The 27469-nt window shown below is 41.7% G+C and overlaps 2 protein-coding genes across 7 annotated transcripts in view; one reads left to right on the forward strand and one right to left on the reverse strand.

Moving 5' to 3' along the window:
- XRCC3 (X-ray repair cross complementing 3) lies at positions 1 to 26903 on the forward strand. 5 transcript variants are annotated; one of them, XM_034767889.1, is made up of 9 exons: positions 1 to 101; positions 449 to 562; positions 2529 to 2640; positions 3364 to 3501; positions 5066 to 5278; positions 11595 to 11749; positions 18175 to 18387; positions 23740 to 23786; positions 24821 to 26902. In XM_034767889.1, the coding sequence occupies exons 2-9, from the start codon at positions 560 to 562 to the stop codon at positions 25059 to 25061; spliced, it is 1122 nt and encodes a 373-aa protein (XP_034623780.1). In that variant the 5' UTR covers positions 1 to 101; positions 449 to 559; the 3' UTR covers positions 25062 to 26902. The 5 variants fall into 5 exon arrangements, with proteins under 5 accessions (XP_034623780.1, XP_034623782.1, XP_034623783.1 ...); XM_034767891.1 differs by having other exon boundaries at positions 2572 to 2640; XM_034767892.1 differs by lacking the exon at positions 1 to 101 and having other exon boundaries at positions 531 to 562; positions 2543 to 2640; positions 3409 to 3501; positions 24821 to 26903.
- The window catches only part of KLC1 (kinesin light chain 1), a 97501-nt gene continuing 72666 nt past the window's right edge, over positions 2635 to 27469 (reverse strand). The window contains exon 14 of one of the 2 annotated variants that reach the window (XM_034767882.1): positions 2635 to 2928. In XM_034767882.1, coding sequence (XP_034623773.1) covers positions 2898 to 2928 — 31 coding nt within the window. In that variant the 3' untranslated portion in view covers positions 2635 to 2897. Of the gene's footprint in view, positions 2929 to 10626; positions 10985 to 27469 lie in introns of those variants that run through there. The other variant, XM_034767885.1, reaches the window with a different exon arrangement.

Here is a 27469-nt window from a genome sequence, read left to right on the forward strand (position 1 = left end):
CCCCCCCCCCCCAAGCCTCGGCAAACCGTCTCTCCCAGGGGCTGCCGCCCGTGCGCGTGCCGCGGCGGGGGTTAAGAGACGCTTACGACTCTCCCTGTGTTGTGAGTCCCGATGGCCCTGGCGGAGCGGGCAGCACCGCTCTCCTGCCTGCGCTGTGGGGCGAGCCGGGCCTCCTCAGCGCGGCGCGGGTGTAGCTTTTTACACTACACCGGCAGGGGTGTGGAGGGCCTAGAGCCTCACCCAGGGCTGTGTAATTCCCGGCGGGGACTGTGGGGCGTCTTGCCCTGCTGGGAGGCATCGCTCCCCCCGAGCTGGAGTGTCTGCGTCCGTGCCTCCGGCTGCTCTGGTTTGTGCTGCGGGGTCCGCGCCAGTGCAGCGCCGTGGTGGCTGAACGGGGGCAAGCCCCATGTGTAGACCAGGCTCAGTGTCACTCCTTCTTTCTCCACAGATGGCAGCTGCACTGCTGTGCCTTGTGTAGCACTGTCACCCATGAAGTGGGCTTTCCTCGGAGGTGTCTGATTCGTGGGGACAGCCCCACCCCACAGTTGCCAACTTTCACATGGTAAATAATCACCGCACCCTGACTTCCACAAGAAGTCAAAAATCAAGCTCATCCCATTTCAAAACAAGCCAATCCCTAAGAACCCCAAGGTTGTATTTTACTAGATTCCCCCTGGTGGGCCTGCTGTGCACCCCTGACACTCCCCCTTGCTTCTCCCCGCCCTTTGCCCCTGTTTGCTGGGAGCCAATTGAGGAGAAAAAAAAAAAAGAAGCAACAAGCTACTAGCCAACAAACAATTCACAAGCCAATTAAGCCAAAAACAAGCCCAATTTCTGTGTGGTTTTTTTCTTTTTCTTTTTCTTTTTTTTAAGCGGGCTTGCCATGTCTGCCCCACCCCTGGAATCCCAGGGGAAAGGTGCAGCAGCGCTGTTTGGTATATGTCAGGGTTTCATCTCTTCAGTTTGTTGACGTATTATTTGAAGTCCAAGATATTCACACGCCCCTTACTTTTATAATAAATGGAACAACAGGAGAGTAGTGCTGATAACCGTTACCCTGTATAACTTATTTGTGTGGATGTTTTGTGGTTGACCGAGAATACTTGTCCTTGAACGGTAAGGATGGGCAGGGAGGTGTGGCATTTTTTGTGTCTATTTGAATTGCAATAACATTTTCAATGCCTTGCAGTCCCTCAATTGTCTTTTGTGACATCCCCTCCAAACAGGGTTAGACCTACCGAACGCAAAACAGTGGTTCAGAAGATTGGTCAGGGTTCTAAGGAAGGAGAGGAAAGAATAAGCACCCATTTATTTCTTTTTCTTCCATACACAGTTCTCTAATGCTGAAAAAAAACCACCTCCTGCGTGCCCACAACCTTCCTTGGAAGAATTCAGGTTTTTCACTTTGAAGACCTGGTCTCTCTAGCTTAGTGGTTTAAGTATCCAGTTTAATATCTGAACTCCCCAGGACCATAAATTCAAACACCTGCTGAGCTGGTTCTCCTCTTCATCTTTCTCTGATGATGCATTCCATACCATGTAGTTTAGTGCATGTAAATTAGATTTTAAAAGCCAAGATCCTTTCTACTCTATGTGAATATTAAAGATCCTAGAGCACTTTTCATAAGCAGAGGTGTTTGTCCTCATGTCTTGCTCAAAATTTCCCTTCCCTTCACACTTGTATGATGCAGTGGCTGCATTTCAGTGGTACTGTGGGTAAAGTTTGTAAAGTGCTTTGGGATCCTTTCGGTCTAAGGGCACTGTGCCCATCTTTAATTATATTAAGCTTAGCCCTTGAGACCGGTATTAATCATAAGTTTGTTTTAAATAGGTCTTAATTTTAATGAAATTATGTTTAAATCACTGACTTTTTAATGTATTAATCCTGCTCTCAGGACCCATTTCCATATATTATGTATATGTACCCCAATAATTGGACCCTTGTTTTTAAAAAGCAGATTAATTGGGGAACTAAGTCTTGTAAATATGTTTTATACTTGTCTGCCATTACATTGCACAATCCATTATATAAATAATAAAAAGCCTTATAATACTACTTTGTTATATAGTTATAGCAGATGACTCGGCCTTTCTTTTTTAGATCAAAGTTTCAATTGGATTGCATTATGCTGTAGTATTTAGTCACCCCATGTTTTAATAAATCAAAACAGTTCTGAGTAACAGAAATATTTATAGTCATGGATTATTTTATATTACATTTGTATGATTTTATTTCTCTTTGAAAATGAAAAGCTAGGGAGGTGTACAGCTGTAGCTCAGCTACAGGCAATGGAAATAATTACCAACTGTTCCTTTCATCTGTGTTACTGTAATCTGTCTCCAGGAGGATGTAGCTACAGAGCATCTGAGGAGAATTTCCATCATGTGAATGGCTAATTACATTCTGGGCTATAGATTATAGACAAATATATTGTTAGGTATTAATAGTATTTGAATGTCCATTTTTCCACAAAGTTGGTCAAATGAAATAAATACTTATGATCTGTATTTCATGTATGTTTCATAAGACTTCAATTTACAGACAATCACCAGGCTCTGTACTCACTACAGTCCTGTATCAAGACATGGATTGGGACCAGTTTGACATGAACCCCAAAGTGATAGCTGCTGTTAAGAAAGGTAATTTAATCCACCTGTATGTACATTCCTGATTTGCTATTACCATAATATCTATCTGTACATAATCATATCCATACTGGAAATGTAATTTAAATACTTGGTGAGACAGTGTGTATTTGCAAGTGATACCCTCTTCTCCCAATGATCCAATGGTGATCTTTCCAAACAGCTTTATAATCCGCTTTTGATAAACCCAGAATGCATGCTGCCTCCCATGTCAAAAGCTTGTCAAGAGTAGTGTCCTGGCTTCCAAGCAGTCAAGAAGAGGTTGGCATACTGGAGTTTGTTCTATTAGGAAAGAAATGAACAGACACAGTCAGGCTATCCTTTTCTAATCTAGTCAATTTTATTTGCAATGCGCATTTAATTTCTGTTGTTGCCTTCTTCAAGAAGAAGTTAAAAATCAAAAGCAGCCACAGTTTACACAGAAGTAACTCCACTTTGGCGCACCAGAAGAACATTATAGTGAAATTGCTTCTCTATCAGAGCCTTCTCTCAGGCACCACTTCCATCTGATGTTAAAGCTGATAATGCTTTAATGCCTTCCAAAAAACATTAAAGTCCCTTTCCATTCAAAATCACTGATAATCATGATAATATAAACAAAACTTGTAACTTTTTTTTAACCAGTACTCTCAGTAAATTAACAATAAGTGGAAGTCCTTCTCTTTTGTAAGGTTATAGTCAATCCAAAAGCATTTATGAGAATTCCTCTAATTTCAGCTAACATAAAATCCATAAAAGAGATTTTGAATCTTTCTGGAGCAGACTTGCAAAGGCTGACAAAACTGTCCAGTATAGATGTACAGTGCTTACTGAAAACAGTCTCTGGTACACTGAGGAAAAGCTGTGTGCTTACAGGTAATACTGTCAATACAAATAAAGTATTTTATTTACATAATTAAAAACCGTTCTAGACTTTTGAGCTATAATGAAAGGTTTAAATTTATTGCTCAAAGATCTATTGTTGAAGTAGAGCATAAACCATTTTTTGTATAGCAGGTAATAGTATATTGATAAATTATTTCTCAGTCAAGTCAATTCAGGAAAGAAAAAGCTGTAAGTTCCTGTTACTCTTTAGTACAGTGGTTCTCAAACTAGGGCTGCCGCTTGTTCAGGGAAAGCCTCTGGCGGGATGGGCTGGTTTGTTTACCTGCTGCATCCACAGGTTCGGCCAATTGCGGTTCCCACTGGCTGTGGTTCGCTGCTCCAGGCCGATGGGGGCTGCAGGAAGCGGCGCAGGCCAAGGGACATGCTGGCCGCCCTTCCTGCAGCCCCCGTTGGTCTGGAGTGGCCAGTGGGAGCCGCGATCAGCCGAACCTGCTTACGTGTCAGGTAAACAAACCGGTCCGGCCCGCCAGGGGCTTTCCCTGAACAAGCAGCGGCCCTAGTTTGAGAACCACTGTTTTAGCAGATGCTTTTATATTCCTAAAGGGCCTGATCCTGTGAAGTGCTGAATGTAAATAGAAGTGGATTGTACTCAGTCTTATAGGGTCAAATAATTCCCCTACATGGAAAATCTTGGCTGGGGGACAAGACACTGCAAGTTTCCCCTCTTAGAATTTCCACCAGAATATTTCATAAGGCAGGGGTTGCCCTCCTCTAATGGAATGGGCTAGGAGTTGAGCAATTGAATCCCCCATTTCTTGTTCTGTGTGGATCTTTAAAGCTCAGCCAGAAGTACAGATCCTTCTATGTTTTCATACTGCTTCCTGACCCTTAGCAGCTCTCCTCCACTTACAGTTGTCAGGTGTCCGATTTTCGACCAGAAAGTCCAGTCAAAAAGGGCACCTGGCAGTGTCCAGTCAGAAGTATTGACCAGACACCAAAAGTCTGGTTACCACGGGGCAGGGGGAGGAATGGGGTCATTAATCCATGCCAACCCCTGCTCAGCCAGGGCCGCCTTCTACCTGCAGGCAAGCGCCTTGTCAGGCTGCAGCAGCTCTCATTTCAGTCCTGGAGCAGAGGGAGCCCAACTGGACGGGGGAAGTGGTGGGGTGTGAGTGACAGGGGCGGGGCCTTGGAGGAATAGGTGGAGCAGGAGGCGGGGCCTCAGGAGTCTGGTTACCAGCCATTAGAAAGATGGCAACCCTACCTCCACTTCCCGGTCATATCTGCTCCATTGAAGTCATGCAGACAAGATTTTCCTTGCTGCAGCTTTTCCCCAAAAGTCCCCTTAAAGGACAGGAAGAGGGGAAAGTTCTAGAGCATGGAGGGGATCAGCGTAAATGCAAGATGTACCAATTTACAAGCAGATTCCTCAGTGCATAGATTGTTTGTTAGTTGGGAGGAAAACAGGCTGAATCATGCTTACATCTGGAAAAATGTCAATCATAGAGCTACCTGGAAGGTGGCAGCTATGTTATATTGTCCCTTATTAAGAAAATGCTAAATAGAACTCTTTCTTTTAAAAAATATCCTCTAGCACTTCAGCTGTACCAAGACAAAGATCACTGCACATCCCAACACCAGAAACTAAGCCTGGGTTGCTCAGTACTAGATAGCTTGTTAAGAGGTGGCATTCCTGTGGTGGGGATCACAGAGCTTGCGGGTGAGAGCTCTGCTGGGAAGACTCAGATTAGTTTGCAGCTGTGCCTTTCTGTGCAGTATCCTTATGAATATGGAGGATTAGAATCTGGTAAGTACAATACACTTTCAGATTTACTTATTGTTTTAAGGGAGTATGCTAGCTTTAAGATAAGTAATTTGTGTAATTGCAGTAAATATTTGTATCTGTGGATTTCTGATCATTTGCAGCATCATTAGCAGCAAGATGAGAAACTGGGCATTTGGAAAAGAAAAGCATGCTGTGTACAACTGCTACATCCCCACATAATACTTTCCACTCTTACTACTGGCTGCTGATGGCACACACATTAGGGTGGCTGTGTGAATAGAATCAGACATGACTTTCCATTGAGTTATGATTGACTTTTTCCCTCAACAATCAAGAGTAGTGGGAAGTTTGTTAATCAAAATGCATAAGGCATATACAGATGGAGTGTGTTAGGTTTCAGCATCATGACCACCCCCTGACTCTTCATGAAAACTGACATGACAAAACAATCCACATGACAGATATTGTTACATCAATATCTTAGGCATGTGCTAAGTATCCCTTATGTAAAGCAAGGGTTACAATATCACAAAGGATCTGGTCATGATGTGCGGGCCAAAACTGATGGACATATAGTCAAAAAAGTCATAGGCATTGTGTTGTACCCTACATTTTCCCCACGTCTGTGCAAGTAAGTAGATTATAAGGATAATTTGAACATAACCATTATTATTGTAAAGCCAATGATCTTTTGTATTTTTTGTTTGCGTTTTTGTACTACGTTGGGGAGGAAGAAACTTATGTCAATTCTGAGAACTCTTTAGTCTGGTCCTCTGTATGACTAATGTTTTGGCTAGGTTGTTCTGCCTCCCTTGCAGCATCACGTTTAACTTTTGAAGCTCTCAGTTTGCTGTGTGAAAGTTGCTCAACTTGTTTCCTACTGTGTCCAACCACATGGAAAATTCTTGAAACGTCAAAAGGCAGGGATGGCTTTTAGGGCAGAAATTAGTCCTTGGCTTACATTTTTTTGCTTTAGGTTATGTCATTGATCCGAGCAGAAGCATGTATGTTTTTAGTCCTCCCCTTCAGTTCCTTCCTTGGATGCTACTAAGTGTTACATGTGTCACAAGTTCATCATTTAAAAGATCAGATGTATTCTTACTCGTGCCCTAGTACTCCCCTCCATTTATGCTGGGAGAAAGGAACTAAATGGGTGTTGGGGGCAGAAAGGAAGGCACCTCATCCTAGTAGCATTTTTGCCAGTAGAATCCTCCTTGCACAGGCACAGTTGTGGAATCCAGCCATTACTCTCACACAGCATCCCAGCACTTCCCATTAGTGCTTAGGGCTGTTATGTTGTTTTGTTCTGGGCATATTGATTTCCTCCCCTCTGCACTGCCAACTGCGGTTTGTGGCACATCAGCGGGCACAGAGCCCATAGTAATAAATACAACTCCTGCAGAAGGGAAACAGAAACGGTGTCTGAGGGGTGGAGAGGAGAAAGTGCTTCTGAGGTTCCTGATTAGATCTGAGTGCGTGTAAATGAGTAAATCTTTGCTTTTGAACAGGAACAACAGAACCCAACTTTCTGACATGACCGTTGATGGGCAGTCTGGCAGACAGGTGACTGGCAAGTTTTTGGATCTCAGACAGTCGGAGCAGCACATATTGCAAGTGTTGCCCCTTTTTGACCTGAGTGACTAGTCAAAGTTCATGGTCCTGGGGCTATTCCAATTGGGAGTAGAAACTGATGATGGAGTCTGGCATTTTCTTTGATGCAATCTTGTTTGTTTACAACAAATGTACAAAGTTCTGCTTCTCCGCAGACAAGTGGAACCAAAAACAGGGGAGAGCTTCTTTGCTTTCAGCCCCAAGCCTTTTTAACCAGCTCAGACTCAAAAAGCTCTCTAGCTTCTTCTAGGCCCATACAGTGCTTACAGGCTTCTGTTTAGATGTCTTCTGTCTCTCTCTCATTTTCTGGTTCTGTGTTCTCCACACACATCCCTCCAAAAAAATCAGCAAAAGCCCCTCTGCCCACACAGTCCAAAACTACTGGACTGGTTCACACAACAATTTTATCTTAGGTGAGGGTTTGTGCCAATCTAAGAATAGTTCTCCTTTATTGCTTATTTGGCTGAATTTACTTTATATGCACGTATTTATAGATAAACTATTTGCGTGTAATGTGGCAAATATATGAGAATTCTCAATTTAGGATCAGGAACAAATCCTGTTACTTTCTATGTGTTTTGTAATTTTATTTTAAACAAAATTGGTATGGTACACAGTAGATTCTACCACAGTATGGAAAAGCCCTGCATTCCAGTAAATATAAAAAATACTATTTAAATTTTTGATACAGCCTTTAGAATTTTGTGAACACTGTGGAGCAACAAAGATAGCATCTTCGTCAGCCTAAATGAAGACAGACCATTGGGGTTTGATGAAACACCTTGCTTCTACGTACTCATACTGTTGTGGAATGATGAAATTGCGCAGGTGACCAGTGTACGAAGCATATTTTTCAATCAGTTGCATGTTTAAAATGTTTTCTATCTGAACCAAATTTATTGAGGACAACAAAGTGGAACAAAATGCTGGTTTCCAAGTGTGCCCAACAGCTTATCTCACAAAGACGACGAATATTTTGACTCTCGGGTCTCTGTCAGTAGGGGTTGGGTTTTTTTAATACATAGTAACCAATGTCATGGAGGAAACTTTTTCTCTGCGATAATTAAATCACTTTTGCATGTCCACATTCCCTTCCTTGTGTCAGCGGTGTGTATCCTCACTACCAGTGCTTGCATTGATGTAGAGAGCAGTGCACTGCTCACCACTATCTAGCACAGGGGGTTTTGGGAAAGGTTTACAGTACCTCATGGAGGCAAATGAATTGCACACAGGTGACTGGGAACATGGTTTCAATATCTCATGATGCAGTTTTCTCCATCCCATAATTTTATTTCCACCCCATAATTAGAGCCCTACCAAATTCACAGCCATGAAAAACGTATCACAGACTGTAAAATCTGGTCTCCCCCATGAAATCTGGGTTTGTGTGCTTTTACACTATACTATACTGTAGGTTTTATGGGGGAGACTAGCATTTCTCAAATTGGGGACCCAAAAGGGAGTTGCAGGGGGTTGCAAGGTTATTTTAGCGGGGTCGCGCTATTGCCACCCTTCTGCACTGCCTTCAGAACTGGGCAGCTGGAGAGCGGCAGCTATTGGCTGGGTGCCCAGCTCTGAAGGCAGCGCCCCGCCAGCAGCAGTGCAGAAGTAAGGGTGGCCTGGTATGGATTTGCCACCCTTACTCCTGTGCTGCTGCCTTCAGAGATGGGTGGCTGGAGAGTGGTGGCTGCTTACTGAGGGCCCAGCTTTGCAGGCAGCAGCACAGATGTAAGGGTGACAATACCATATCATGTAAAAAGCAACAGAGTCCTGTGGCACCTTTGAGACTAACAGAAGTATTGGGAGCATAAGCTTTCGTGGGTAAGAACCTCACTTCTTCAGATGCAAATAATGGAAATCTCCAGAGGCAGGTATAAATCAGTATGGAGATAACGAGGTTATCACCCCTCTGATACTTAATACCATATCATGCCATCCTTATTTCTGCACTGCTGCTGGCAGCGGCTCTGCCTGCAGAGCTGGGCTCCCGGTCAGCAGCTGCCGCTCTCCAGCTGCCCAGCTCTGGAGGTAGTGCCACTGCCAGCAGCTGCACAGGAGTAAGGGTAGCAGTACCGCAACACTCCCTACAATAACCTTGTGACCCCCTCCCCCCCACACAATTCCTTTTTGGGTCAGGACCCCTACAATTAGAACACCGTGAAAATTCACATTTAAATAGCTGAAATCATGAAATTTACGATTTTTTTTTTTTTTTTTTTTTAATTCCTTTGACCATGAAATTGACCAAAATGAACCATGAATTCGGTAGGGCCCTACCCATAATGTTTTGCACCTCTTTTCAAAAGCCCCGCAAACCTGTGCATCTGCTATCGCTGTGAGAAGCATGGATCCTGCACAGCTCTGCACTATTGTGATGAGAGTTGTGAGCACAATGCACCTGATTCTGTAGTATTTGTAGAGCCACCAGAGGAGCTAGGTGGTGGAACAAGACAATTCCTTGCAGGCTTTCTTGTTGAATATAGAAATAATTCAAGGTTCTTGTTGGCATTCACAGAGCAGCTGCAGACAGTGGAGCACAGGTTCTGGGCCTGAGAAATAGGCACTGACCGGTGGGAATGCATTATTATGCAGGTATGGAATGATGAGCAGTGACTGCAGAACTTTTGGCTGCACAAGGCCCGTTCCTGGAAGTGTGAGCAGAGCTCACCCCAGCCTTTTGGCGCACTGACATTGGAGAAGCAAGTGGTGATTGCCATGTGGAAGCTGGGAACACCAGATTGCTACCGATCAGTCGGGAATCAATTTGGAGTTGGGAAATCCACCGTGGGGGTTGCTGCGGTGCAAGTTTGCAGGGCCATTAATTGCATCCTGCTACAAAGGACTGTGACTCTGGGAAATGCGCAGGACATAGTGGATGGTTTTGCAGCAATGAGGCAATAGATGACAGGCATATCCCTGTTTTGGCACCAGACCACTTTTCCACAGAGTACATGAATAGAAAGGGCTACTTTTCTTTAGTATTGCAAGTGCTGGTGGATCCCCAGGCTGTTTTAATGACATCCGTGTGGGATGGTCAGGGAAGGGGCATGATGCAGGCATCTTTAAGAACACAGGCCTGTTCAGAAAGCTGTAAGCAGGGACTTTCTTTCCAGACCAGAGGATCATTGTCAGGGGTGTTGAAGTGCCAATAGTGATCCTTGGAGACCCAGCCTACCCCTTACTCCTGTGGCTCATGAAGCTGTACACTGGCCACCTTGACAGTACCAAGGAGTGCTTCAACTACAGGCTAAGCCAGTGCAGAATTACAGTGGAATGTACCTTGGGCTGTTTGAAAGACTCGCGCTGTCTACTCATGAGGTTAGACCTCGGTGGAAAAAATTATCCCAATGAGTATAGTTACCTGTTATGTGCTTCATAATATCTGTAAAGCAAAGGGGGAAAAGTTTCTGCTGGGGTAGCTATCTGCTGAGTTTGAGCAGCCAGATATTAGGGCTATAAGAAGAGCTCAGCAGTGAGCTATACAGCGCAGGGAGGCATTGAAAGACCATTTTAATAGTGAGCCACAGTAATATGTATTGCTGTAGTGTGCTCTCCCTGGCATTGTGTTTTTTTGCACTCCGATATGAACCTTGTAACGAGTGCTGTGTGTGTAGTAATATAACATTGCACATGCACCTATTGCTATTATCTCTAAATGATGAGAGCCACACAGCATATATGGTGAAATAATAACGATGAATTCAGTTTCCATAACTAAATTTTTATTCCAAACCCAAGCAAACGGACATATTTATAACAGAATAAACTTTATAAATACAGGGAAAAGAACCTTTGAAGGGGAAAGAACAGTCATTTTCATTTCACAAACACATACACCAACCGTGTCTCTCACAGGTCAGTGTTTATGTGGCTGTGATTGTTGTGGGATCTCTGGTTCCCACGGTCAAGTGCTGAAGCAGCTCTTGGGCTGGAGGCTCCACTAAGTGTCCTCCCTCCTCAGCGGTCAGCCTTGAATGACTCCAGCCATGTGTCGGGGGGGCTGTGGCCATGAGGTGCAAGTGCTGCCATTATGGATACTGCTAGGCAAAATTCTCTGGCTTTGATGAATTGGGTGCACACACACACACACAAAGTAGAATATGTGGCTGCACCTACCTATAAAATAAACGATGCAGTATTGGTGTATTTATCATTGAGACATGATCTTCATAATGTGTCTATACAGCAACAGCATAAGCCAGGGACCATTCCTCAGTCCTATTGGGTTCTGGGGAGGTTGGCTAAAGGATCCTCATTCAGCCTATCGGGAGGATTCACTGAGCCCAGGACTCACTTTTTCTGTTATCCACCCATAATTATAACAAGGACAGGTGTGAAGGTCAAAGGGTCAAAAAGAGGGAACCTAAAGAGGACACTGAGTGTCAGGCAATTATGCAGCTATGCAATAAAAAAAAGTATCATCTGGTGGGTCAATGAATAGTGCAAAGGGGAGTCTGTGAAACCGAAGGATGTGATCATTGCACTGGGCACCAAAAGAACAGCTGGCAGGACTGCTGTCATCATAGCTGTATTTTTTGTTGGGTCATCAAGTTTGGGTAAAAAAAGTAAAAATTGTCCTTTTAACAGAACCAAGATTTTGAGCAAGTTCTAAGAAGAAAATATTCCCTAATTTGAGTATTCATTGCTAAGTGGAAAAAGGAATGAATTTTAAAAATATATTTGTAATGTGAGTTGTGTAATATTAGAGGTTGTTTTTTGATTGCAGGTGCTGTCTACATTTGCACAGAAGATGTTTTCCCAAATAAACGCTTGCAGCAACTAATTGATCAACAACCTACATTTAGGGCAGATGTTCCACCTGATGTCATACAGAGAATAAAATTTGGAAACAGTGTTTTCATTGAGCATGCTGCAGACCTTGTAAGTAACAGTGCAACTTACAAATAAATTACTTGGGAACATTAAATCCAATTAGTGCAGATGCAAACAAATAGTACAGGGGGCCTAACTGTAGATAGGCAGTAGTGCTCACAAAGACGACAAATAAATTAAGGTGATTTTCTATATGTACCAGCTTCCTAATCTCTTCATATTGTATTTAGGAGCTGATCCAAGTTTTCAGAGATTTAATTCTCATACAAAGTTTCATTTTGAAAAGGACAAGAGATCTTTACAGACTAACATTCAGCTTCTTCCAAAATCCATTATACTTGTTCTAGTATATGAGGCATTACTATTACTTACTTGTATTGCAAGAGTGCCTAGAGACACCTCCCCCCACTCTTTATACTAGGCACTGTAAAAAACTCGTAATAAAAAGATGGTCCCTGCCCCAAAGAATTTACAATGTAAGTTTTTAAGTCAGTAGATAACAGGTTGATAAAACAAACAGGATGCCGGGGAAATGAAAGGTAACAATGAGATAACCATGATAAACAGTAGCCATGGTATATCAGCTGTCTAGTCATTGCCAGTATTTTTGTATGTGTCATGATAGTGGGATTAGTTTTAAGGAGAGATTTGGGGGGAACCCTGCATAATTTAGTACTGAACCATCAGTTTAGCTTAATAATTGATAGCCTGACGGGTTTAATGTTGGAATATTAGCGCTATTTTTGTAATTGCTTTTATTTTTTTCAAGTTGGTCTTGACAAACACAAAAAGAACTACTGTGCAGGATGCGTTTGTTTTTCCATTGTGTGTTTTCTATACTGTTGAGTAATAATCAAAATGAACTCCATGATAGTCTTGGTAACTTATAACCCATTTGTTTTGTTTTAAAAAAGAGAACAGTAGTAAGATGAGAGATTACAACTATTAGAGGTAGGTGAGAAAAGACAAGAACCATGCAAACAGAAGCTAATGCCTGCAGAAAAAGTGTAAAGTAACAAATTACAGTGGTTGTACATATATTTGAGATTTGATAAGTTTTGATGAGAATTTTACTCCCTTCTTTCGTCTGCAATTCTACAGCGGGGAAAAGAGCTCTTTAAAGTGTAGTGTAGCTCAAGTGGCTTTTAAATCTCAAGTTTACTGGAAGTAGCTCTCTAGGACCTACTTCTGTGTTGGGATATGTCTCCCTGTGGCCAGGTGGACTCCAATTGACCTTAGTGGAGGTCTGCACTTGCTGATTCGAATGAAGGATGAGGCCTTAGTGTTTAGAGAACTTGTTTGTACTAACTGAGCTACAGCCAGGGCCAACCCTAGGTGTTTGGTTGCCCAAGGCGGAAAATGTTTTCAGCGCCCTGCCCTCCTCGAAGGCACAAGCAAAATCAAAAAATACCCCATGTTTGGCATTCCTAAATGCAATGACTTGCATCCCTGAATGTTGGCACCCATGGGCCTGATCACCCTCTCCTAGGTTCAGCTCTAGCTACAGCAACATATTCTTTTTAACTGATCTTATGTAATTGATGGTATTTCAAAAGCCACACATCTGAGTTGCCCTTTGTCACCCCATCAGTGTTTTATATGAGCGTAGATGAGTGACTGGTTTAATTTTCCTCCTGCATGTAGCCTCCCTCATGTATGGATTTTTGTAATTATATTTAATGTTATGTGGGATCAAAAGTTTCTAAAATATCAAAATGATTCCTTTAAAAATTTAGGATAGTTTTTCCACATCCAAAACTTCTGAGGAGCATTCCTGGTCCATCAATATTTTAGTGAACTGTTTATTTATAAATTATTTATGATTCAGGTTATAAAGTATCGATCTAAATGCCCAGCCAAAGCCACGTTCAAGTCCCTCCCATTTTCATGAGTAGCAAATAAGGCCATCAAGAGCATATGTCCTCATGACTACGAGTGGCCCTTTATTTGATGGAAAGTGTACTTCTTCAAGTGGCCTCAGCATATTCCCACTTGTGGGATCAAGGCACCTGTGCACACTGTGAGCGTCTGGAGCAGTGTCCATTGGGGCCACTCACCCCTCCCTCTCTCTCCCATCTCAGAGAGTTCTGAGGGTATAAAAGGGGACGTGGCCCCAACCACCCCTCAGTTCCTTTCTAACTGCTGAAGATGCAGTGAGCTCAGATCATACAAAATGTCCTCTACACTTTCCTCATCCGGTTTGGTTCCCCCCCCCCCTCCCTTTTTTCCTTTTTTTTGGCCAATTTTGTTTTATAGTTACTGTCTTAATCCGGTTTTTCTATTAAAAGACATGAGGAGACGTCTGTCTGGCATGGGCTTTGTGTGGGCTCACAGAGGAGGCTCCTCAGGCCCGGTCAGCTAACTGGTACTGAATAAGTCCAGCATTGACTTTGAGGAGTGTCCCACTGGAGTGGGTTTGGCTGCCTCTTACACCTCTGCACTAGACAGACTTCTCAGGCTGTTCACTGTCAAGGTCTCTGGGTCTGTCCAGGTTGTCGCAGGAGACCTAGTGGCTCTCTAGTTTTTGGATCCAATTTCCAAAGGATTTGCATCCACAGAGCTTAGATCCAGCAGCCAGGTGTGGATCTGGGAGCAGCAAAACCTGGATCCACCACAGAGCACTGTACAGAGCTACTAAAAAAAAATGCTGAGTATAGATCTGTGACTGGTTAGTGTGGCTTTGGATACAAATGGATCCAGGGTCAGAGTCTGAATCCAGATTCAATAGTCAAACATTAAGGACTGGCAAGCACAGTTGCCAAGAAGGGATCTGATTACCTGGGATCCAGCCAGCATAAGGATCTGACATCTTTGACTGTTGCATCACTTTGTCTAATGGCTCTGCACTACTGAGGCCTCAGATCTGCCCAAGTTAGTGAAGTCTGGTAGGGGACTATATTTCCAACATCAGGATCTTTGCAGAGCTGGTTGCCTTACTAATTTTGTGCCCAACATAGTGGCATAAACAAATCAATCCATGGAAAGGTCTTTGCAACACTGGAAAGGGGAAATGCACTACAAGCTTCTGATCAGATCTGAAATGGTGGATCTCTAAGTTAGAGGATAGTTTTCACATTATACTTCCTGTTTGGCCTTTTTCAGACACACACACATTGTCTGTCTGTCTGTCTCTCTCTGAGCCCTGCTTGCCTGGGAGATTTTCCCATTCCAATGCTCCATCTATCAGACCCTCATCCTGTAGGCAAGAAGAGAGGGACCAATCCATTCTTAGACTCTTTTACTATCAGAAACTGTAAAAGCCAGTTTACCTGGTCCAGGAATTGTGAGTTCACTTGGTTCTGGGCAGTAACTGTTGAGGTTCTCTTTGGTTCCTAAAGGCTAATTCAGCTGTCCAGAACCAGATTTGAGAATCTGGCAGGCTGAGAACTGATACTATGGTCAAATGCTTCCTTAGGATGTAAGGGTACTATACCTATCTCCGTTCTAGTGATTCTGAGACTCCCAGATCTGAAGATTTTTGTTACACAGTGTCTGTAGGAGAAATCAGGTATGGTGTTGCAAGATCCATCTGATGTTTGAGAGAGGACTGCCTGTTGTCTTTGGTCTCTTTGTAACCTTCCAAAGTAAAGGCAAAAAAAGGGAGACCTGGAATCCGTTGTCTTCTTCGGGGAATGAAACTGCTTTGCTAAGGTTTTCCAGAGAAGATATAGTGCTGTTGGTCTTATTTTAGATTTAGAGCTTTTTTTAAGGGGCTGTGACAACTGCTCTGATATTCTTTAATCTGACATCATAAATATGCTGATAGATCTGTGTGTCTGATCTCTCATAGGAGTAAACTTTATTAGAACATTATTGGGCCCAGGGTACCTACCTTCAGTTATAACTAGTTTCTTTTCTGGCTTAGAATCAGGAACTATTGAGGCTTGCTTCTGGCTCCAGCATGAAGTACACAAGTGTCTCTTGGTTGGATAGTGTCTTTGGTAGGCCCTTGTATGCGTAGTAGAAACACACAGAGGCACCTATCCTTAGCTTTACCAAGTCTTCCTTGGAACCAGTAGAGAACATGGATCCATTTGAGCAGTAGGCACAGCATTTTAGAAAATCTCACTAAACATAGCTTTGATTCCTCCCATCTTGGAATGAACAGGTGCACCTAAGGGTTGAGACATCCATCACCTGAACGCAATGGTGTGTGAGGTTTGTTTCCTGGCCACAATGTGAATTATTGCCTTCTATTGTATAATATGGACAATAGGACTAGGTCAGAATGCTATCTGGCTGTACTCCCACCCTATGGTTCATTGTATTCATATCTGGGTTCCTTGATTTCTATCCATTTCAAGGTTTGTGATCTCAGGGAAAGATGTGATTCCACATAAAGATACAGGAGCTGAGAGCTATCTCTGACTTGCAAGGCTTTTCCTCCCTTCATAAAATCCAAATCTGTCTAAATTTCTGATGGACAGCATTAGTGATCTGTGTAACATACTCACATAAAGAGGGGTTTTCTCAAGCCAGTTGTCAGGGAAATTTCCTCTTAAAAAAAATTCCCTGTCCTCATTGGATGGGTCCAATATCTCACCTACCAGTGAAAGATGATGTATTGGTAGATTCTTTGAGAAGAATTTTTCATTCAGCAGTACAAGTGCATTAGCAAGTGCTCCATTTTATATTCTTTTGTTCCACAAGTGGGTAAATACCAGTTAATTCCCAACAGGGATGCCATGCTTGTACATGGCTGTGATCCAAAGACAAACGCCACCCCTTCCTGCTCCCTCCCCTGCCATGCCTTCACTTCTCCCCCAGAGCCTCCTGCACACCATGAAACAGCTGATCGGGAGGTGCTGATCGGTGGGGCTGCCAGTGGGTGGGAGGCACTGTGCACCAGGGGGGAAGCTCATGGGGAGGCTGCTGACATATTACTGTGGCTCTTTGGCAATGTACATTGGTAAATTCTGGCTCCTTCTCAGGCTCAGGTTGGCCACCCTGATCCAGAGGCTCATCTCAAAGAATTCTGGTTACGGATAAGTAACTTTCATTTTCTAATGGGCTTGGTGGGGACAGGGTCAACAGGCTCTAAAGGTTAAAAATATTTGTTCAAAGTACTAGATCATTATTTTAAAAATTCTAGGGTAAATATAAGAACACATTGTATATGATGATATTGCAAATTCTAATCTAAATGTCACATTTGTTGCAGTCCAGACAACAATTGGTGGCCCTATGTTGGGGAAACAATGGTTTTATTCCAGTCCTCTGAAACTATAAAATGCATTTATCATGGAGAAAGTCTGCACAATAACAGCAGGAGTTCTGAGAAACAGCTCATAATAGGATGTATGTAGAACCAAAGCACCCCGACAAATATAAAATGTTACACACATTGACAAGGCAATAAATTGCAGCAGTAGCTGGCTATGGCTCCCCAAACTGCAGTCACCTCTCCAATGTAGTGTAGACCACCCTTAGTGTACAGTGAACACAGTAAGAAATCTTTCTCGAGGTCATCTATTCTGCTGAATGAATTCTTTTCAGCAGTTAGAAACACACAGTTATGATGATATTTGTGTGAAGAGCAAATCAGTTTGGTAAGGTGAATCTGACTATAATCCAGTTCCAAGCAATTCAGTCTAATTTTGACAGAGATGGAATGTAGAAAGTCGTCTGTGTGTAAGACCGCTAATCCTGGAAGAATGTTTATAAATCTTTAACCGTGTAATTCCTATTTATGTGTGAAGAATGGTGTCTTCCACAAGAACAGTGCAAGGGTGTCAAAAGAATTCCCTCTTTGCTAAGATGAACAACTGTTACATGTGATAGAAGAAAATTAAACTAAGCAGCACCCAGTGGAGTGTAACTTCTATCTAAAATATTTTGGGGACTTCAGAAACATTCAGATGATTGAATTTTGTATCAACTGGGGAGGAAACAGGAGTTTCAGGTGATACTAACTTTTACCAGAAGTTTTGGTTAATAGAGGGTCTGGTATAGTACTATCTCAATTCCTTTGATGAAAAAACACTGTCTTTTTCTCATTTATCAATACCCTGAGGACTTATGCTAGCCTTGAGTTAACTCCTCAACATTCAAGTGAGAATTTGAATGCAGAGTGGCCATGGAATAGAACTGCACTATCATATTCTTGGGTAACACTGGAATTTTATATGTGACTCAAAAATCCAGGTCATGCTATTTCTTGACTTCTTATGCCTTGTGCAGCCCCATTTACTTGACTGTGCTAGGCTGCACATGGTGTAAACTAGTGCTGCAGTTGATCTCCTTTTTGTTTTTTTTTTTTTTTTTTTTCTTGTGACTACTTTTAACAAACAGACATCAGACATACACATAGGAATACAATTGTGTTGTAAAAATCCACAATCTTGGCTTATGAATATAACCTCCCATAAATAACCACAGAGCCAAGCAGTGAAATGACAGGTATCTGTCTTAGAATTTTATAGGTACCAGCATTCTAACTAGTTCTAATGTTGAATGTTTGTATTTTGTGGTAGGACACCTTCTACAACTGCATTGCTAAAAGGATTACCTTACTGCTCTTGAGAGGCATGGTGCGTTTGGTGGTCATTGATTCTATGGCTGCTTTGTTTCGATGTGAATTTGGAGCAAAAGATTCTGTTATGAAAGCCAGATATCTGCAGACATTTGGAGCAAAACTTCACAGTTTAAGCAGTCGATTCAGAACTCCAATACTGTGCATTAATCAGGTATGAAACCAGAAATTATTTCCTACTCTACAGAACCATTGAATAAACAAAATAAAAGAGACTTCTTGAAAAGAACTACAAACAGAAATGAAGCTGACGGTATTCTTTTTGAACACACACTTTTGTTCTATGATCATTTAATGATTAATGGAGGAGTTTTCTCATACAGAAACAAATTCACTAGTATTGAGACATCTGTTGGCCCAAAAGTATTTGTATGAATGTTATACAAGCCAGTTGATACATTCTGAAAGTGAAAACCTATTTGTATTTATACAAAAATGTCTTCTCCCATGAAACTGCAAAACCTATATAAGAACTAGGAAAGTCAGTATTTTCCTCTCCAACATTTTAGATTTTTTTAAAATCTAGTCAATTTATGATAGCTCTGGAGGTCTTTATCAACAGAACACGTACAACCCAGGCAGTACCAGTGGCCATTATGGTGACTTTGTGATGTGGAACTTAGTCCACTGAAAGCTGGCCCAAGGAAGTCATAGGGCTTAATTTTTTGAGTGACATGTGGGGAAATAATCTTTCTTTTAAAAAAAATATTTGAGGTATTAAAAGAAACTAGAATGAGCCAAACGGGAACAATCAGTGCAGAGCACTAATGGAAATATTTTCTTTAAAATTGGGATGAAGCGTCAGATCTTAGACTTGCTTATGCAGCTTTATCTGTTTTTAGCTTGGTTTTTTCCTACTAATATTTTTGGAACAATTTTTATTGCGTTACTTGTATCACGGTAGTGCCTAGAGGTCCCAGTGGGTGCTGTAAATCTGATTTTGCAAGTTAGTGTTCAGTACATTAGGAAAAAAGGGCTGCTTGAGTGAGAAAATTGTCTTGTTTTAAAGGGATATTATCAACTTTGTCATAATGACTAACTGAAATGTTCCAATTGCTAATAAGGCAGGCTTTAAATAATATCCTGAAATTTTTTAAAAAATTATTTGTATAGATGTTTTTTCTCCTCCTCCTCTGTTAATGTTTGCAAGGGTCTTTTTTTTTTTGCTAAGGGAGAAACTGTCTATATAGAAGAGAAAGTGAAAATAACGATATCTAAAGCATTGTCAACTGCACAAAGTAATCAGACTGAAAAAAGAACTTCTCTCACACTCACGCTAACTTTGAAGGGGTCCCACAGGGATCTGTACTATTCCATCTTCTCTTCAATATCCAATGATAGGCGATGTTATTGACCCAGTTGCCATTAGTATGCTAATGACACTGAACTATATATCTCATTCGCAGTCCATGCAACTGTTCCTATTAAAATGTCAGCATGCCTACAAGACATTGGTTCTTGGATGAAGGTCAGCTGGCTCAAGCTGAACCCAGCAAGACCAATGATGCTAGTCAGAGAGGGGAAACATTTTGAAGGACTAGCCAAGACATTGTTTCTACCTTCGATTGATGACATAAAGCCTCCATCAAAATAGTGTGAAGCTTTGGCTTCTAGTTTGACTCATTAAACTTAGATGACCTTGTACCATCAGTATCTTAAAAACTACTAGTTTCATCTCCAGTTCATTAAGTAACTTTTTCTCCTTTTCTTCTGAACTTGGACTAGCCAACCCCCACAGGGGGCAGGGAGAGAGCACCGCTGGGATCTGCTCCTGGCTGCTAGCTCCAGGCCCCGGCTACCAGCCAAGACCCCTGGCCGAGGCTCTGCTCCCACCGCTGCCCCCAGCTGTGGCCCAGCCTTAGTCCAATGCATTGGCAACAGTCAATGCATTTGTCATATCTAGGGTAGATTACTGTAATTCACTGTATCTGAAGCTGAATGTGAAGTCCCTCCATGGGCTCCCCAGTCAACTTATGATGCCAGTTTAAGGCTTCGGGTCCTAATCAACAAAGCAAGTAATGGATCAAACTCTGTCTATGAACTGTCATGACAGCTGCAGTCCTTTGGGACAATGCAGAAAATGAAGCCCAGGATGAAGTTTGTGAGAGCTTGGGATAAAACATTCTCACTCAAGGGGACCTGCTATGGGACAGACTTCCAGAGGAGATTGCGCAAATCCAGAGTCTGACTACCTTTAAAAAACACGGCAAAACTTTCTTCAAAAATTTTTTCCTCCATAATAATGACACAACAGTGACACCCCCTTGTACCACCAAACCCCTACCATCTAAAGAAAGAAAAGAAAATCTAAAAGATCAAAACCAAAAAAAGCATATTTTTATCCTGAAAAAAGAAGTGCTAGATATGCCATGAAGTCAAGTAGTGGCTTCGCTATTGCCATTGATCTTACATGGAAGGCACTTGGAATACTACAGTGATGGGCAGCAGAAAAAGTACCCTTAGACAACGTCTTTCAGCCCTAATAATTTTAGGGATCACTTGTAATAATACTACAAGCAATGTTTTCAAACAGAAATGATTCAGCAAGTTGATGGTGGCATCCCTTTAACTTTAGTCCATGATAAGATTGATAAACCTAAACCTAGGGCTCTGCATCATTAAAATATTTCTAATTTTAAATGAATGTACTAGAAAACGACAAGTTATTTCTATAAGATGAGACCCTCTCCCAACTAGAAGAACCTGTGGCGAGGACATAGGAGAAGCGAAGCTGAGGCTTCCCTCAAGTTTCCTTTGAATTCTTTTATTGGCAGAATCTGAACTCTGTTGCATGAATCAGGCCGTAAACATAGTAGATTTCTGGGGATGTGAAGCCCCCTCATACCTCAGCACTTACTGTAGGACAGAGGTCCCCAAACTGTGGGGTGTGTCCCCCTAGTGAGGTGTGGAGGAACATTGGGGGGAGGAGGGAGGCTGGGCCTAGGCCAGCCCCCACAGGGGGCAGGGAGAGAGCGCCACCGGGATCTGCTCCTGGCTGCTGGCTCCAGGCCCCAGCTGCCAGCCAAGACCCCTGGCCGAGGCTCTGCTCCCACCGCTGCCCCCAGCTGTGGCCCATTTCCTCTGTCTGCATCTCGCCCCCGAGCTGCAGCCCTGCTCCCAGCTCTGGGGGGTGGGACATGGACAGGAGTAAAGGGGGGCGGGGCGTGAGGTAAACATTTTGAGGACCACTGCTCTAGGACCTTCTGCCCCATCTCCTATACAGTGCAGTTCCTGCAGAGCCTTGCTTGTCATGGATTCTGCCACTGGTGCCTTGGATATCCTTTAGAGTGGGACTGTGCATTGTGGAGTTGGCTCTTTTTGGCTATTTTCCCAGGGTTTTCTGCGGCAGCTATGCTGCAAATAAGGTGTCTGACAAGGAGGCAAGGGCAGGGCAAGTATGTATCTTTTCAAAACTCAGTTCTGAGTTGAGAAGATTCTCAGTTCTGCATGGGAGGTGGTGGAGGTAATTTAAGAGTGCTGGTTAGATCTGCCTTGAGAATCAGGGAACTGTAAATTGGCTGTGGCCTGAGCATAGGTCAGTGCAAACCTTAGGGTTCTCTAACCTATCTCAAATGGACTGCTTTCCATTTGGCTATATGCTACCTGAAGTGGGACATCCTTAAGGGCTACAATCTTATGAATGTGTAGTATAAAAATGAATGTAGAGTAGCCTGCAGGCTCCTCAGCCAGGTGTTTGTTACTGAACATCCTGGGAGGAAAGAAAGACAAGACTGAATGGGTAATATTTTGTACTGATTTTTGATAATTTGTGTAGGTGTGTTTTAAAAAAAGGAGGTTTCCTAGATATTGCAGCAATAGTCTTGGGGAGGAATGTCTCTTGTTCATTATTATTTTAGTCCAGAGTCCCCCATCTTTGGGGAGCAGCTTTGGATTTGGAATGCTTTATTGGGTTAGTTTCCTATGCTTTTGGCTGTTTAGGAAATCTTTTGCCTTTTCAGGAAATGATGGTTCTCCTCCTCTGAGGATTAGCCTCTCTTTTAGGGAAGAGTTCTGTTTTGAGCCTGAGCCTTAGCCCAGACCTTCCTTTTGCAAAGGAATCAGAAAGTATGCTAGATTTCTTCCAAGTGCTTCAGTCACTTAAGAACTTGAGATTGAACTCTAGTGCTTTATCTGTTTAGAGGTGGATTAGACCCCTCAGGTCCTAGAAGTGTTTTGATTTTAGTACTGAAGAAATTGCTCTGGAAGGTCTTGATTGACTTCCAAGAGCTGAAGAGGACTGATGTGCACTTGAGAAAGTGTCTTTAGAGGAGTCTTTGCTGATGTGGCAGGGATGCACAGGTCCCAGATTTATGTAGACCAAGTCTCTTTTCCTGGCAAAGCAAGCTTCCGCAGATAGGGAGCAATTGTGGAAGAACTACCCTTCCAAGTGTCCAGAAAGGGTCTCCTAACAGCTGGAGCATTTCTTAGCCTTTGAATTGTTCCATTTGGACTGCTCTGCTGTAAAAGGAAACAAGTGAAGTGCAGAAGCCCAGTGGATGGTCTCATTTGGGGAATAAGGCTCCTGAAATTTCAGACCCCAGAGGCAAAGAAGAATTGGGATATCGGGACTGTTGTTACTATAATCTCAAATTCAGCTTTAAAAGCTGGGAATACTGGATTGCCATTCTACTTAAAATGGCGGAGATAGAATCTGACACAAGGGTGGAAGGCCCATGATCAAGCCTCATGGACGGTCTGTCTCTGCTATTTGCTGAAAGACAAACGTAGCCCAGTCTCCTCTGACTGAGGAGGTGGATCCAGAAAGCAAATGCATTTTTAATTTAAAAGTTTTTTTTTAATTCCGGTAACTAACTAGACTCATTTTTAAATAAGACATGTAGCATATCAAGTAGGCTACAAAAACTGTAGTTACAGGAGGGAGCTGTGAATGTAATTTTTTTTTCCTCATCTGGATCTTCAAACTGTGCTTCTAAGAAAAAAATCCATAGTGTACACTAAGGGCTACATACAAACACAACTACTCTTTAACTTGCTGTGCTTTTGTCAACAGAAAGGTGTTAAGAACAAAGATTTTTATATGTTTCATCTTGGAAGATAATTCATGTGGTTGAGATGCATTCCTGGGAGGCAGGACACCTGAGTTCTATTCCAGGCTCTACCCACAGTCTGTGTTTGTGATCTTGGGCAAGTCACTTAATCACTCACTGAGTGTCTTCACTTACACACATATAAAATGGGGTTTATTCTTTTATAGTGCTCCAGATGATGGTACAATCTAGTGAAACTATTCTAGGGCCCTTTTTAATTAATAGATTGGTACAAGCTGTGACTAAGGGAATAGTTGGTGTTTAGGACTAAGTTTATACCCCACAGTACCCCTTCAATTTCAGCCTGGATAAGTACCTTTTTTTTAAATTTAGTTTAAGTAATTTGTGATTAATATACGGTCTTCTGTGTCACCCCATTTCCCCACCTTTCCTTGGGTAAATACAAATATATATATTCAAAATGCAACTTCATTCAAATTCTATTTTTTATGATTTAGGTAACTGATGCAGTGTATGAGACAGACGTTGCTCAGAGCAATTTTGGGTAAGTAGTTCTCCATAAACTGCAATGTAATAATAGTGCGCGCGCGCACACACACACACTCACTCACACACTCTCTCTCTCTCAACCCTGCACTTTTTTTTTTTTCCTTCCCTTTTGTCAGTTTATCCTCAGTATAATATATAGGAACATAGGAATTGCCTTGCCACATCAGACCAGGGTTCATCTCATCTAGCATTCTGTTTCTGACAGTGACCAGTACTAGCTGTGGAAGAAATCCTATGGGGTACAATTATGGAATAATCTGCTCATAGGGGATGGGTTTTTTTTGTTTTTGTTTTTTTTAATCCTCAGGTATTAGTGGTTGGTTTACACTCTAGCACATGAGGGATTATATCTTCTCTTGTCTGTCTAATGTAACTGCGGATGTTGTCATTTTCCATATAAATTTAAACCTTTATAAAAATCCTGTTTACAATTTTTTTTTTAAAGACATAATTAACCAGCAGAACTTCATTGCCACAAGATACCTTTGAGGCCAAAAGATTAGTAGGATTTAAATAAGGCTTTGGTATTTATATGAATGAGAACATTCCCAGTGACATAAGATCATATTTTTAGAAGAGGAGATATACATTTTATGTTTCAGGGGCATGACATTGTTGATGGGGGGTTAGGGAGAAACTTCTCCTTTGGGCAGGTTATTCCCTGCCTACTGGAGGGTTATTTCTACTTTCCTTTAAAACAAATTTTATAAATGATAAATCAAGAAAAAAAATTGAGGGTGTTAAATCTACCCCACCCTCTTTAATGTTGTCTCTGATGGAGCCCAGGGTAGATGGCCCTGTAATTTGTATTTTAAGTGGTTGAAAATTGTTTGAAGTTGACTTATTGTAATTCTTCCTGGCAAAAGAGAGGATTTGTCAAGACAAATGCCATATCTATGAAGCATTGCAGCTACTTATAGCTGAAGTGTAATTTCTAATGTATGTCTACTTAAAATGAATTAACAATTTAGTGTGAAACATCTTCAGTTTCATGCATGCAAAAACTGATAAAACACTGTTTTCTTCTAGCTTATTGGATAAGAAAGTTTCTCCAGCACTTGGGCTAACCTGGTCCAATCAACTGTTGATGAGATTGATGGCCAGTCGAATAACACAATCAGAACAGTCACCTGGAGGTGCATTACAGCATACTGGAAGTGTTTTGAGGACTTTAAGTGTGGTTTTTGCTCCTCATCTCCCTCCATCCTTTTGCTGCTATGCAGTAAATTTGGAAGGTGTGAAAGGTGTAAAAGTGAAAACCCCACTGTGAAAATGTTACATATCTATCTACTCCAAAGATCGATATAAATGATTGTGAATCAAGAAGCCATTGGCCTATTTTTTTCCATCTGTAGAAAAAAAGATGCCTAACCATGTATATGAAAAATGTTGCTTGGACAATACACTTTTATAACCATATTCTGCAAAAATACAGAAGCAGTGATAAAGAATAGATTTCTGTACCTACTTTTTAGGTTCAGTTAGGTTTGCACCTTGATGTATCTATCTTGGAAAAGGGATCTTAATAAAATATAACCTGCATCTTTGGGATGCAGACTATACTAAATGCTGGCCTGCTTTAAAAATTTACTGAAGTAGGCCAGCTGTACTTTCAAATCCTGACTCTAGCAGGGAAATAGCATGTTTATAAAACTAATTTAAGTAGCTGAAAGTGTGCTGCTCTGGGAAAGGAATAATTCATGAATATAGTACCAAAGCAATACTGACTTGTTACCTGTACTAACACCCTCCCCCTCTCCAAATCTCCCCCACCACAACCAACAAAAAACCTTTGTGCTGTTACTTCTAGCTAAACCATAACTGACTTCACTACTTGTAGCAGTGGGGGTATTTGCAGAGAAGAGGACACAGCTACTCCCCTAGCTCCTGTACATTGGCTATAGATTCTATGTAGGTTCTTAAACTGCTCTCATCACCAGAGCACTTGAGCAACTTCAAGTAGTTCATGAAGCAAATATTAACATTGGCTATATATGATTCATTCTCTCTGCAAAGGGAGAATTGTGTGTGCAGTGTAGCATTTTGGATATACATACGGCTATGTATTTATATTTTCATTGCAGGCAGCATTAGTAGGGGCAGCATTCACTCCTTAACCCCATTTACAAGAAGCAGATATGGAACATAAGTCTGAAGTTTATGTTTACAACAGTTATTGGCTGCAGGTGGGAATATGCTGTAATATAAATTGGCTGCAAAATGTATAGGCTGATCCTAGCTAAGATTTTTAAAAAGCTCATTTATCATCAAGCAATACCAAATATTAATTGAACTGTATGGGATAAGTTAGTTTGCCTAAGGCAAACTGGAAAGAATTCATTTTAGATTCTACTCCTGCCTTGTTTTTTTTCAGCAAAGTTGTCCTGCAGTACGAGTTTAACTTTTAACCAAGTTGTATTTTACTATATCTTTTAAAATAAAGCTGCCATAAGTAGTGTACAGGAATGCTTGATTTAACCACTTACTGAAACATGGAGTTGCAGCTGGAAAATACAGATGTTGCATGCTACTGTTTGCTAGAAGAGAGGTAGGTAGAGCATAGAGAGTGAAGGTACATTTGTTTTTTAAGCTTCCACAAAAAGAAAGGTTACATTGAGTTAGCATGGCTCTTTTGTTGCTCATTTACAATACTTCTATCTCCCTGATTAGTGACTCCAAAGGGAGCTGTTGTGCAGCGCTTAATAGCAACACTGTCAATTTGATCATCTTTTAAATTAAGTCCTCTGCTAGAACACTCTAAATGGCATGTCCCAGTACTTTTAATTCCATTAATTTCCCATTCCCTGCTGAGAGCAGTGCCAAAACTAACTCAGGCCTTCCCATTCTGTGCAAACTCTTGCTTCTTCACTTCCAGTTCTTCTTGTGAACACATGCAACATTAACAAAACAGTGAAATGACAATAGCAGTATTCTCAGTCATGCACAAAGGGATCATAAAATCATTAGTGCTGTCCACCTGAGAATTCCCCCATTATTCCAGATTCATAGATTCCCAGGCCAGAAGAGAACATTGTCATCATCTAGTCTGACCTCCTATATAAACACGGGCTTTGAAACTTCCCCAAAATAATTCTTCGAGCATATCTTTTAGAAAAAATCTGATCTTGATTTAAAAATTGTCAGTGATGGAGAATCCACCATGACCCTTGGTAAATTGTTCCAATGATTAATTACTCACTCACCATTAAAAATGTACAACTTCTTTTCAGTCTGAATTTGTCTAGCTTCAACTTCCAGCCATTAGAGCATGTTCTAACTTTCTATGCTACACTGAAGAATCAATTATTAATGGTTTGTTCCCCATGTACATACGTCTATATTGTAATCAAGTCACCCTTAAATTTCTTTTTGTTAAGCTAAATAGATTGAACTCCTTAAGTCTGTTATTGTAAGGCATGTTTTCTAATCCTTTAATCATTCTTGTGCCTCTTCTCTGAATCCTCCAATTCATCAATATCCTTCTTGAATTGTGGACACCAGAACTGGATGCAGTACTCCAGCACCAACTGCACTAGTGCCAAATGTAGAGGTAAAATAACCTCTCTACTGCTACTTGAGATTCCCTTTCTATGCACCAAGGATCGCATTAGCCCTTTTGGTCACAGCGTTACACTGGGAGCTCATGTTCAGCTGATTATCCACCACTACCCTTAAATC

Source organism: Trachemys scripta, chromosome 4, assembly GCF_013100865.1.
Source record: "Trachemys scripta elegans isolate TJP31775 chromosome 4, CAS_Tse_1.0, whole genome shotgun sequence".
NCBI lineage: Eukaryota > Metazoa > Chordata > Testudines > Emydidae > Trachemys > Trachemys scripta.